Source organism: Carcharodon carcharias, chromosome 28, assembly GCF_017639515.1.
Source record: "Carcharodon carcharias isolate sCarCar2 chromosome 28, sCarCar2.pri, whole genome shotgun sequence".
Classification (NCBI taxonomy): domain Eukaryota; kingdom Metazoa; phylum Chordata; class Chondrichthyes; order Lamniformes; family Lamnidae; genus Carcharodon; species Carcharodon carcharias.
Window position 1 is genome coordinate 14,930,615 of NC_054494.1, and position 13,694 is coordinate 14,944,308.

At 44.4% G+C, this 13,694-nt stretch overlaps 1 protein-coding gene across 1 annotated transcript; it reads right to left on the minus strand.

The window, feature by feature from the left end:
- Positions 1-210: 210 nt before the first annotated feature.
- On the minus strand, positions 211-12,508 carry ndr2 (nodal-related 2). The gene is made up of 3 exons (XM_041176109.1): positions 12,217-12,508; positions 4,489-5,300; positions 211-363 (listed from the first exon to the last, which is right to left on the minus strand). Exons 1-3 carry the CDS (start codon positions 12,506-12,508, stop codon positions 211-213), a joined length of 1,257 nt encoding a protein of 418 aa, XP_041032043.1.
- Positions 12,509-13,694: the final 1,186 nt, after the last annotated feature.

Genomic DNA, 13,694 nt, shown 5'->3' on the forward strand with positions numbered 1-13,694 from the left:
ACAGCTCAGTCCAAGCCTGTCCATGTACTTGTACTTCCAAAAGAGAATTGCTGCAGTTGACTCCTTCCACCCTCCCCAGACATGGCAGGCTGTTCAACTGTGTGAAGCATCACATCAGAGCAAACTCTTTATCACACCCAGCCACGCAATCGGAACATCACTGCCCTGGCTGATTGCTTAACACAGGTGAAATGAAAGCAGGTAAGTTGGTCAGCGACAGCCACACTCTTGTACCACCATGTTCTCGTGGTGACGCAACACCACCTCACCCTTTTCGATGTACAGCATGCTCATTGGGTTCATTTTGATGGGGACACAGCAAGGTGAAGGCACCAGTGTGGGATGATGGAATTTCAGCAGACTCTGAAAATGAAAAGGTACAAAAACCTTAAAACTCAGTCCATATTATTATTACTGGAAGTTCATCTTACTTATTGAGCTTCACTTTTCCAATGTTCACCTATATCTTTGCTCCCCTTGAGGTGCAGATTCAAAGATAGAGCACTTAGAAAAACCCTAAATCTACTGGGGAGAGTCAATATGGATTTATGAAAGGGGTACCTATGAGGTGAGGTTGAGTATACCAGGCCTGTATCCCCCCAAAGTTTAGGAGAAAGACAGATGATCTAATCGAAGCATATAAAATTCATAAGGGGTTTCACAGGGTAGATGCTGAGAGAAAGTGTCCAAGAGAATCTAGAGCTAGGGGGTCAGTCTTAGAATAAGAGGTCGACCATTTAGGAATTGTAACACATTTAAAAGAAAATCAGATAATTTATCTATAACGAAGAATGTAAAAGGATGTGGGGTCCATTACAGCAAAAAGCTGCACAGGCACTGGGTGTAATGGACTGAATGGCCTCATCTTGTTTGCAATATCTATGGTGCATTCACCTCTGTGCTCTCTGATCTACGTTGGCTCCCAGTCAAGAAGTGTCTCGATTTTAAAATTTGCATCATTGTTTTCACATATTGTACATGGCCCTTGACCCTCCTTCTCTTTGTAATCCCTTCCAGCCCCACAACCCTACAAGAGATCCACAATATGATAGAATTTTACAATATGTTTGAAAATGAGGTAGTTCACTCTGAAGCAAAGGTGTTAAAGTTGAATAAAGGAAATTATGAAGGCATGAGGGACAAATGGGCTGAGGTGGATTGGGAAAATACATTAAAAGGTATGACTGTACATAGACATTGGATAGTCTTCAAAGAACTATTACATAGCTTCCAGCACCTCTACATGCCTTCAAGGTGCAAAAACCCCAAAAAAGTCAGTCAACTGTGGCTGACAAAGGAAGTTAAGGATTGTATAAGATTAAAATAAAAGGCTTATAAAGTTGCCAGAAGTAGTAGTAAACCTGAGGATTAGGAGGTTTTTAGAATACAGCAAAGGAAGACCAAGAAACTGGTAAAGAAAAGGAGGACAGAATATGAATGCAATCTAGCAAAAAACATAAAAACGGACTCTAAAAGCTTCCATAGGTATGTAAAAAGGAAGCATTTGGCTAAGACAAATGTGAGTCCATTACAGGCAAAGTCAGGAGAATTCATAATGGGAATGAGAAATGGCAGAGAAGCTAAATGATTACTTTGTGTCTGTTTTCACTGAGGAAGATACAGGAAATCTCCCAGATTTAGAGATCCAAGGAACTAGGGCGAATGAGGAGTTGAAGGAAATCGCTATAAGAAAGAAGGTTGTATTGGAGAAATTAGTGGGACTGAAAGTTGATAAGTCTCTGGGGCCTGATATTCTATATCCCAGAGTGTTGAAAGAGGTTGTTATAGAGATAGTGGATGCATTGGTGATCATTTTCCAAAATTCTATAGATTCTGGAACAGTTCCTGAAGATTGGAAGGTAGCAAATGTCACCCCACTATTTAAGAAGGGAGGGAGAGAGTAAACAGGGAACCACAGACCTGTTAGCCTTACATCAGTAGTAGGGAAAATGCTAGAATCTATTATAAAGGATATGATAAATAGATACTTGGATAATCATGGTCTGATTGGGCACAGTCAGCATGGATTTGCGAATGGGAAATCATGTTTGATGAACTTGTTGGAGTTTTTTGAGGGTGTTAATTGATAAAGGAGAGCCAATAGACATAGTATACTGGATTTTCAGGAGGCTTTTGATAAAGTCCCCCACAGGAGGTTGATTAGCAAAATAAAAGTAAATGGGATAGGAGACAATACACTGGCATGGGTTAAGGATTGGCTAACAGGCAGAAAACAGAAAGAAGGAATAAATAGGTCATTCTCGCATTGCCAGGCTGTGACTAGTGGGGTACAACAAGGATCAGTGCTTGGCCCCCAGCTGTTCACAATATATATCAATGATTTGGATGCGGGGATGTAATATTTCCAAGCTTGTGGATGATATAAAGCTAGGCAGGAATGTGTATTTTGAGGAAGATGTAAAGTGGCTACAGGAGGATTTGGACAGACTTAGTGAGTGGGCAAGAGCATGGCAGATGGAATATAATGCAGAAAAATGTGAGGTTATCCATTTGATAAAAGGAACAGATATGCAGAGTATTTCCTAAATAGTAAGAAATTAGAAAGTGTAGATGTATAAAGGGACCTGGGTGTCCTTGTCCATAAGTCACTAAAAGCCAACATGCAGGTGCAGCAGGCTATTAGGAAGACTAATGGAATGTTAGCCTTTATCACAAGAGGATTTGAGCACAGGAGTAGTGAAGTCTTGCTTCAAATTGTAGGAGCTTGGTTAGACCGTACCTGTGTGCAGTTTTGATCTCTATACCTCAGAAAATATATTATTACCATAGAGGGAGTGCAACAAAGGTTCACCAGACTTGTTCCAGGGATGGTGAGACTGTCTTATGAAGAGAGATTGGGCAAACTGGGCCTGTATTCTCTAGCGTTTCGAAGAATGAGAGGTGATCTCATTGAAACCTACAAAATACTTAAAGGAATAGACAGGGTAGATGCAGGTAAAATGTTTCCCCTGGTTGGGGAGCCTAGAACCAGGGGACACAATTTCAAAATAAGAGGAAGCCACTTAGGATTGAGATGAGGAAAAATTTATTTACTCAGAGGGTTGTGAATCTTTGGAATTCTCTACCCCAGAGGGCTGGGGAAGCTCAGTCATTGAGTATGTTTAAGGTAGAGATTGATAGATCTTAACAATAATGTAAAGGGTTATGGAGATAGTGTGGGTAAAAGGTGTTGAAGAGTTCGATCAGCCATGATCGTATTGAGTGGTGGAGCAGGCTCGATGGGCTGAATGGCCTTCCCTGTTCCTAAAAGATTTGTACGCATCTAATTCTGACCAGATTTTAATCTCTCTATCATTGGTGGCCATGCCTTCAGGTGGCTGGGCCCTAAGCTTGACATTCCTTCCATGTACCTCTCCACCTCTCTCTTTAAGGTGCCCCTTAAAACCTACCTCCTTGATGAAGTTTTTGGCATTCTGCCCTAATATCACCTTATGTGTCTCAATGCCACATATAATGCTATATAATGCTGCTGTGAAGCGGCTTAGGATGTTTGATTACATTAAAGGCAGTACATAAATATTTATGGTTTGAATTAGGATAATGGTGCCACACCTTACTAAAGTACAGTCAATCTAAACTAAGGACAGTGCATAAATGTACACTGCAGAATTATAACATATCCCTGTACTGCATCAACATCACTTCAATACTCGGGGCAAGTAGACAGCTGCGATTAACAGTTGGAGTTGAACTCCATGGGGGCAGTATTCAGGGAGTTGTGTCAATATGTGCCAGCTGAGAGGGTGGCGGAAGCAGATTCAATAGTAACTTCCAGATGGGAATTGGATAAATACTTAAAGGGGATAATATAGCAAGGTGCAGGGTTGGCAGGAGAAGTAGGAGTCACTGGATAGCTTTTTCAAAGACTCTGTATAGTAGGCACAAAGGGCAGAATGGCCTCTTTCTGTGATGCATCCTCCTATGATTCTAATATCTACAGCACAGGAACAGACTATTTGGCTCAACTGGTCTATACTCATGTTTCCATCCTACTTCATTTAAGCCTATTGACATAACTTTTTATTCCTTTCTCCCCTCACGTTCTTATCTAGTTCCTCCTTCAATGTAGCTGTGCTGGTCCACTCAACTATTCCATGTGGTATCACATTCCACATTCTCTTGAGTTTCTAACTGGATTTTTTAGCAACTTAGATTAACGACCATAATTTTGAGCTCCTCGACAAGCAGAAACATTCTTTCTCTGTCTAGCCTTCTTATTTCTCCTATGTCACCCCTCAGCATTGTGTTCCAGGGAAAAGAGCTGTAGCCTGTTCAGCCTACCCTGGTGTAACTCCTGCCCTGGCATCTTTATTGGAATATCGAGGCCAGAACTGTGCAGAGTGCTCCACACACACAGTGTAAGCAACGTGGGAGATCTACTGAAGATATTGGTTACAACGAGCTTTGTTTCAGCCGTTAGACGCGTTAAAGGTTATGAGATGGGTGTTTAACGTGAGGTGGCATTACCTGCATGTAAGCATGGTTGGTGGGCTTGGCATCCTCCCCAGATGGCGATGGGCACTCTCCCTCACAGCGGAAAGCGTTGTACATCTTTGGAAAGATGACCCAGGACCCCCAGCCAATCTTACCAAATTTGACCTGAAACGTGATCCTCCGGCACTCGGTGGGGCTGTTGCTTCGATTGTGGTGCCGGGGGTGCTGGAGAGTGGGAGCGCCGCTACGTCCAGCCCTGCCCCTTCCTCTGCCTTTGCCGTGGGCGCTCTTGAGCTGCTGCGCCGCCTGGCCCTTCCGCTTTGGCCGGCGGCCCCTTCGCTTTCGGGGCCTCCGCACCCGCTTGGAGGTTTTGGCGTCTTTCAGAAGCGAGGAACCTTCCGAGCAGCTCTGCTCGGGTCTCCGGGAGAACACCAGGAGCAGCGCCGTCTCCTTGGTCTCAGTCTTACCCTGGGCGTTGGTGTAGGGGAGGGACCTCTTCCTCCTGCAGGCTGGGCTCTCTGGCCACTGGAGCCCAGCGAGCCCACCTTTCTCACTGGGCTTCCTGCGGTTGATCCAGTGCCTCAGGATGTCGGTGACGTTGTAAATGGCGCAGTCCGCGGCATCCTCCAGCACCGAATCCGGAGGGAAGGAGCCCAAGAAGAGCTGATCCTGGCAGGTGGCTGACCCACACGGGTATTCAGACTGATGATGGAGCTCCAGGAGAGAGCAGGACTCTGCAAAGGCAGGCACGCTGATTCTCAGCTCGGCAAACTGAAGCTTCTCGTTGGCCACGAGAGTGGACATGTCAAATATGAGAATCCAGCGGCTCCCATTGTGATGGAAACCTAGCAACAGGGAGAACAGCATGGATCAATAGAATGGAAGCACCCATTATAGTTCAGTGACTATACATCCTGCCTAGTGTGACACTGAGCCAGACAAAAGTGTACGCTCATGGTTTCAATCGCTAGACTGTGCTAGAGGCATAGGATTTAGGAGCAAGAGTAGGCCATTCAGCCCTTTGAGCCTGCTGCACCATTCAATGAAATCATGGCTGATTTGGTAGTGGTCTCAACTCCACTTTCCTGTCTGCTCCCCACCCCCACCTCTCATATCCCTCAACTCCCTTGTCTATCAAAAATCTGTCTAACTCAGCCTTCAATATATTCAATGACCCAACCTCCTCTGTGCTCTGGGGAAGAGAATTCCACAGATTAATGACCCTCAGAGAAAACATTTCTCCTCATCTCCACCTTAAAAGGGTCACCTCTTATTCTTAAACTGTGCTCTAGACTGCAAGAGTAGAAACATCCTCCTGAAGTGATGCCCTATCAAGTGCCCTCAGGATCTTATAAGTGTTACAATAATGATCATCGCTCATTCTTGTTCTGTGCCACAGTAAACTTTATAAGCAGTCTGGCTATGCCTGGGCTATGGAGAAGAAAGCATCAGCTGGGGTTGCCACTCATGATCACCAGCCAATGACTCTGGTGACTGGCGGGGTGGGGAGGGTGGGGGGGGGGGGGCGGTTGTCAATGAGATAGGACCAGTTTGGATGTGATGCCTCTAATGGTTCAGTAGCTTGCTAACAGGCATTGACTGAAATGGCTGGAGAGGTCCCAGCATCTGTGGAGACACAGCGGAAGTCAGCACCTCCCAGAGAGGAAGGCAGGAGTTGGGAGAGGCTGACACAGTACAGAGAGCTGAGGCAGTGTGGTAACTCTTGAGTCCAAACCAAATAAACTAAATTCACAAATCGAGAGACAAATTAAATGGCAGCCCCCAAAAGGGAAACTGCAAAAACAAGACAAAATTTAAAGGAAATTTACAAACAATAAACCAAAACGTGATCAAAGGGGTCAATAAAACAGCGCAGTCCCCGTGGTGCCCACCGAGCAAGGAAGGCTTTATCGGTGTTGGCGGACACCGCGCGCTCCCTCTCCAGGGCCACCCAGCCATGAAAGTGGCTGCGGAGAGGCAGTGTGGTACCTGCACGGTGACCCTCAAGGAATTATTAGCAACAATCACAGAGGTACCACATGACCCAGTGTCACACTGCAACCATCCTGCTTCACATTTCAGGAATAGAGTGGTTTTGAAAATAATCTAAATGTGACAATATATTTTTAAAAAATTAAACAATAACAAAAAAGTCCCAAACATCTTTTCTCCCATTCCCTTCCTGTCAATTCTGTCTCCTTTCCCTGCTGATGCCATTGACTTTTATTTATTCTTTCATAGGATGTGGGTATTACTGGCAAGGCCAGCAATTGTTGCCCATCCCTAATTGCCCTTGAACTGAGTGGCTTGCTCGACTTTTTCAAAGGGCAGTTAAGAGTCAACTGCATTGTTGTGGGTCTGGAGTCACATGTAGGCCAGACCGGGTAAGGAGGGCAGATTCCCTTCCCTAAAGGGACATTAATGAACCAGATGGGTTTTTACAGCAATCGATGGTGGGTTCATGGTCACCGTTACTGAGACTAGCTTTATATTCCAGATGTTTTTTTCCAGGTTAAATTTAAATTCCACCAGCTGCTGTGGTGGGATTTGAACCTATGAACTAGAGCATTAGCCTGGGGCTCTGGTTTACTAGTCCAGTGCCAGTACCATTATCTCCCCAAACCCCTTTATTTACATAAATTCCATGGGCACTGCTGGCCAGGACAGTTGTGAGAACTCTTCAAATCGCGCCACAGGATCTTTTATGTCCGCCTGAGAGAGCAGGTGGGGCTAACAAGCCATTAGCAATGTGGCACTGATGGTACAGCATCTTTAAGGTGCACCATTATATTGCAGGCCGAGCTACCCTCTTCAGGTGGGCATTAAATACCCCGTGGCACCACTCAAAGAAGAGGCAAGAGAGTCAGTCCTGGCCAATATTCCTCCCTCAACCAGCACCTCCAAAACCAGATTATCTAGTCATTGTTATGGAGGGGGAGGGAAAGATGGTGGTGTTAGTGGTAATATCACTGGTATTAGTAATCCAGAGGCCCTGGCTAATGTTCTGGGGACATGGGTTCCAATCCCACCAAGGCAGCTGGTGAAATTTAAACTCAATTAATAATCTGGAGTTGAAAAAGCTAGTCTTAGTAATGGCGACCCATGAAAGCATCATCAATTGTCATAAAAACCCATCTGATTCACTAATGCCCTAAAGGGAGGGGAATCTGCTGCCCTTACCTGGTCTGGTCTACGGACCCACATCAATGTGGCTGACTCTTAACTGCTGCCTGGTAAGCCACTCATTTCACGGGCAATTAGGGATGGGAAACAAATGCTGACCTTGCCAAAGACGCCATCATCCCATGAAAGAATAAACAAAATCATTGCAGCTTGTGGGATCTTGCTGTGCACAAATTGTTACACATCAAAAGTGACAGTAAAGCACTTTGGCACATCCTGAGGTGATGAAAGGTGCCGAATAAGTAAACTTTTGTGCTATTTAAGGGTCACGAGGACTCGAAACGTCAATTGTACTCTTCTCTGCCAATGCTGCCAGACCTGCTGACTTTTTCCAGGTATTTCTGATCCTGTTTTTGTTTTGGATTTCCAGCATCCGCAATTCTTTGCTTTTAAACTTTTGTGCTGTTGTCTAGGGGTTGAGGAGAACAGGGAAAGGTAAATTATCAGTCACTCATTCGTGTGCTGAGTGTGACTGTTGGCCTTGATGAAGAGGCAGACTGGTTGGCAGACAGACTGAGATTCACACAGGGTGTGAAGGGACAGTGGGGTGCAGAGTTGGCATTCCTGACATGGTCAACAGCTTTTTCTTAAAAAAAAAAATGGGCAGTGTATTAGGCGGCAGATATTTAGTTTTACTGCAGTGAGCGGAGCTGATTTTTAACATTGTTTCATGGGATACAGGGAAAGCCAGCATTTATTGCCCATCCCTTGTTGCCCTTGAGAAGGTGGTGGTGAGCTGCCTTCTTGTACTGCTGCAGTCCATGTGGTTGGTGTAGGTGCATCCCCCGTGCTGTTAGGGAGGGAATGCCAGGATTTTGACCCATCGACAGTATTGGCGGCTGCCCATTCCATGCTAGTTACATGCAAGGTGAACTTCTAGGCTAGGATACAAGTTGGGGAATAGTAAATAAACTATATCAACAATGAATGAACACAGGAAGTTCCACCGTAATTAGCAGCATGCCCACACTTTAATCAGAGAGAGAACTAGCCAGAAAAACATGTTGAGAAAATCAGGCAGATAACTGCTGATAGCAGTTCCTTACTTTAGACTAGGCAGCCTAATAGTAACAGTTAATGGTCAGGACAGGGGAATGGAGTTACAGTACCTTTAACCGAGTGAGAAACCCTGCAAAGTGGAAATTAGAGTGAGGGAGTTTGAAATTCCTCTTGTAGCAAAAGAGAAAGGAACTTGCTTATTTTCCATGTAATTAATTAAATGCAGAAGTTAAAACTTGTTGCTTTCTGAAAATCTGAATCCATTCATCTATTTATAATTACAAAGAAAGACAATCTATTCTTTGTTAAGAGAATTTTTTGGGTGGGCAAGTTTGATTTAATATCTGTCCATTGATAAATAATTATTGATCTATGTATCCATGTATATATGTGAGTGAAATGAAAGTTGCTGTAGTCCCAGAGGACCATAAGCTGCTCTCTCATCAGACAGAGACTGGTGGTGAGTTTCACCGGAGGGTCACCACACCTCAGGGGAGGGGCAAGGTTGAGAAGGTGGGGCCTTCATGGATAGCCTCAGCTGGTAGGGGCTTGGTGCCCATGCTGTTGGCATCACAAACCAGCTGGGCAGCCAACTGATCTAACCGGAACCCCCCCACCACCCCCCCCCCCAACCCCAAAAGGGGTACAGTAGCATAGTTACTGTGTTAGTGGACTAGTAATCTAAAGGCCTCAACTAATGATCTGAAGACACAAGTTCAAACCCCACTGAAATAAATCTGGAATTAAAAAAAAGCTGATATTAGTGATGGTGACTATGAAGCAAATGGATTGTTGTGAGATATCTCAGCGTTCACTCGTGCTGTTTTAGAGAAGGAAATCTGCCATCCTTCCTCAGTCTGGCTTCAGACCCACAGCAACATAATTGACTCTTTAGTGTCCTCAAGAGTTGGCCTCGTAAGTTGTATTCATCTCAAGGGTAATTAGGGATGGGCTACCAACACTGGCCTTAACAACCACACACCATGCAGGAATAAAAAAAATTATCAACACAACACACCAGTGAAGGGGGCACTTGCAATGAATGACCAGGCAGGAAGTTACAAACAAAGATTAAACACTGGACCTCATCCTTCAAGAGAATATTTGCCTATAGTTTGAAAATTATGTGTCAGTGGAGTTACAGCTAACGAACACAGGAAAACACAACGATCAGTCAGCTTTATCTGCATCATTTTTAAGGAGTTTACCAATTGGCACAGGGCAGCAGGTGATTTCATTTTCACTGTTACATCTTTCCATTTAATTTTTTTAAATTATTTACAATTTGCACACTTAAGCCATTAATTGAATCACACCAGCAGTAAACATGAAAGACTGTTGCCTCTGTTCTGCAGTAAAACGAGAGTCTGCCGAATGCTGCAGAGTACAGGGGTCTGGAGGTATATGAATCGCAAATGAACCACTTGCAGGTACGGCAGCTTAATAAGTTAGGCACACAGAATCTTTCATTGCAAGGGGATAGAGTATGAAAGTAAGGAGGCCTTGCTACAACCATAATGGCATTGGGTGAGACCACACCTAGAGAACTCAATACTGTTTTTGTCTCCTTATTAAAGGAGGGATATACTTGCATTTGAGGCAGCTTAGGCAAGGTTCAGTAGATTGATTCCTAGAATTAAAGTGTTGCCTCATGAGCAAAGATTGAGCAGGTTGGGCCTATACCCATTGGAGTTTAGAAGAATTAGAGGTGATGTAATTGAAACATAAGATTTTGAGGGGGCTTGACAGGATATATGCTGCTTCTCTCATGTTCCTTTTGAGATATAACTTGAAACCTGATGATCTTAATTCTGAACTATATTTTTTTAATTTTTTTAAAGAAAATCATGCTTTGCTTTCTGATAATTCTAAGTTGTGCATGATCAAGAATGAACATCAAGCTGCCTGTTAGTAAAAAAGGACAGCTGATCATTTATGACATTCTACTTAACGCTCACTTACCCACTCACTTCAACTCTTCTAGACCCCTTTGCACATTCTCCCCACAACCTACTTTCCTACGTATCTTTATATCATCAAATTTGGGCACAATACAGTCAGCACCTTCATTCAAGTCATTGATATAGATTGTAAATCTTATGTTTAAATTACATCACCTCTAATTCTTCTAAACTCCAATGGGTATAGGCCCAACCTGCTCAATCTTTGCTCATGAGGCAACACCTTAATTCAAGAATCAAGTACCCACTTAACTATTTAATTCCTTGTTGGGGAATCTAGAACTAGGGGCACAGTTTAAAAATAAAGGGTGAGGAAGAATTTCTTCTCTCAGACAGTCTAGAGTCTTGGAATTCTCTTCCACAGAGCAGTGGAGACGGGTCATTGAATATATTCAAGGCTGAGTTAGAACGATTTTTGATCAACAAGGGAGTTAGGGGTTATGGGGAGCAGGCAGGAAAGTGGAGTTAAGGCCACTCAGATCAGCCACAATCTTATTGAATGGTCGAGCAGGCTCGAGGGGCGAAATGGCCTACTCCTGATCCTAAATCCTATGTCCTTAACACTCAGGCATCTGAAGATATTGGGTGCATTGTTTTATGGTTGCAGTTTATTTAATTTTAACTAAAGAAGTTAAGTTTGCCTCCTGCCTAGAGGGAGTAACCTCAATACATTCTCTCTTCATTGCCCCCTCCCAATTTTGACTTGACAGTGTAGTGGGATCCAAATTCCTTAATAAGGGGGCTTCTTACACTTTCCTGAAACCAGCACCCTTTACCAAAGACACATCCCCCCCACCCCGGTCAAATAGCTCAGCAACACTCATGTGAGAGGAGCCTGTGCCAGTTACTGGAGAGCAGCAACAAATGTCCAGGAGAGAACATTGGCTTTCTTCTACAGTAGTTGCATTTCTAGTCTACAGAACACTAGCAATGATATTATGACAGGAACCCACTCATTAACAACTCATCTTCAAATGAGCTATCATCTTTTCCATTTACAGATGTTGGACCAGCTGTGAAGCATTTTCCATGTTTCCTTTGCAGACTTTTAACAGTCTGATTATCAGCCCTGTGTAGGAAACACTTCACTGGCTGTAAAGCACTTCGGGACCTATTGGGGTCGTGGAAGGGGCTACATAAATGCAGGTTGTTTCCAAGGAGATTGAAAACTTTTTTTTTATAGGTGAAAACATTAAATAAGTTTTGGAAGGAGAAACCATTCCGATTGAATCATGTGTTAAAAGTGTTCCAGAGAAATGGGAGGGGGAGGGGGAGGGGGTGGGGGGTGGTGGTTTGGGTCGGGGGGAGATGTCAGCCCTGGGATAATTGGTCTACAATACGCTCTGGGAGGAGACAAGATTGTTGAGCCAGTTTTTCATTCCAACCCAGAGCCTGTGACCCGCCTTGATCCTTTGCCCCACTTCAAAGGCATCAAACCCCGAATGTGGATTGGACTAGACTGGCCTTGTCTGGGAGAGAGATTTGAGAAGAACCGGCGGCCACATCAAAACGCGACTGCAAAGAAACCTCCCCCCTCCCTCCAACACACACACACACACACACACACAAACAACAGAGCAGACCACAAGAATGCCACAATTTAACTGATATACTTTACTTTTTGCCACCAGACTCCGCACAGTGTCCGCCTCCGACAGCCTCTCATGAGACAAGAGGCCAGTGTAATTGCCCGAGTTGTAGCTGCGGTACAGGTTGATCATGTGGGAGGGCAGCTTCAGGCTGATGTTCCGAGCCTCCAGGCGCTTGATGAATGCAGCTATCTCCCCGCGGGTGGGCGGGGGCCCCGGTTTGGTGTCCAGCACAGGCCAAGTCCAATTGCCTGTTCGATTCCCATGGGCGACGCGGACGAGAACTGGAACCAGCAGCAACGCTGGGACTGGGATCCGCATGTTGCCTGAAATTAGTGACAGCTCCGTGTGTGACAGAGAGAGAAAGAGAGGGGGCCCTTATATCCAACCCTTCCAATGCATATTAACCCCACACATAACCCAGACAGATCGAAAGTCATTATTTTGCTAATGTAAGGTCCGTTCGTGACCCATATGACAAGCGGTAATTAGTTTGGCAGGACAATAGAATTTTTACTTGCAACCTCAATTTTTTTTTACACAATGTTACGTTTGATTTTTTTTCGCAATGGCCGCATTATTCAGTGTCACATCTTGAGTTTCGATGTTTCAATCAGTCTTTAGATGTGCAGAAGTGATAGACTCGACTTGAAGGTGCTTGCTCTCGAGGCCGAGAACTGAAAGGAGTTAAGCGTGCAATTTACAGGCACTCCAGCTCCTGAGATGAAAGGGATGAAATTATCAGTGCGGCTGTCACTGATCAGCTTTATTGTAAATCCCCACCACCACAGTCGGTTATGCACCGATTGTGAGCCCATAGAAATTGGGCAGCCAGGGCTGGACATTAAAACATACGTTTTAAAAATGAATAATGCCTTTCCTTTGCATTGCCAAATGCAGCCTGCAGCTATAAATCATTTTTTATGCCCGTAAACGTTGAATTATCCGAACTAATTGGAGGGACAGCGTGGGAAAATGGTCCCAGATGAAAGGAATGTAAATCGGTGATTTATAAAAAAATAATTGAATGAACGCTTCATTTGAATTAGGCGATTCTGGTTGAAAGGGGGGGGGGGGGGGGTTTGTATAAAGTTAATTAGATTACAACGCAATTTACCAATTGCACTCTCAATTTTATTAATTCACAAGCCCAGCCAGGACTTCTGTAACCACTCACACCGAGTCTCGTTCACCCCTGTGCCCGCTGACAGACATGGACTACTTCAAAATATTTTCATGAGATGTGGCCATTACTGGCAAGACTTGCCATTCCTAATTGCCCTTGTGAGACTTGCTCAGGTTATTTCAGAGGGCAGTTAAGAGTCAACCATATTGCTGTGGGTCTGGAATCATATGTAGGGTAGACTGGGTTAAGGACGGTAGATTTCCTTCCCTAAAGGGCATTAAGTGAACCAAGTGAGTTTTTACTTCTGTTGAAGGGTCATGAGGACTCTAAACGTCAACTGTGCTCTTCTCCACCGATGCTGCCAGACCTGCTGAGTTTTTC

Excerpts from the sequence above, each read along its gene's own strand:
- ndr2 (XM_041176109.1), bottom strand. The coding sequence starts at position 12,508 with ATGCGGATCCCAGTCCCAGCGTTGCTGCTGGTTCCAGTTCTCGTCCGC. Across the intron at positions 5,301-12,216 it reads GCGGAGTCTGGTGGCAAAAA|GTTTCCATCACAATGGGAGC; the intron begins GTAAAGTATATC and ends CCCTGTTGCTAG. Across the intron at positions 364-4,488 it reads CCAACCATGCTTACATGCAG|AGTCTGCTGAAATTCCATCA; the intron begins GTAATGCCACCT and ends TTTCATTTTCAG.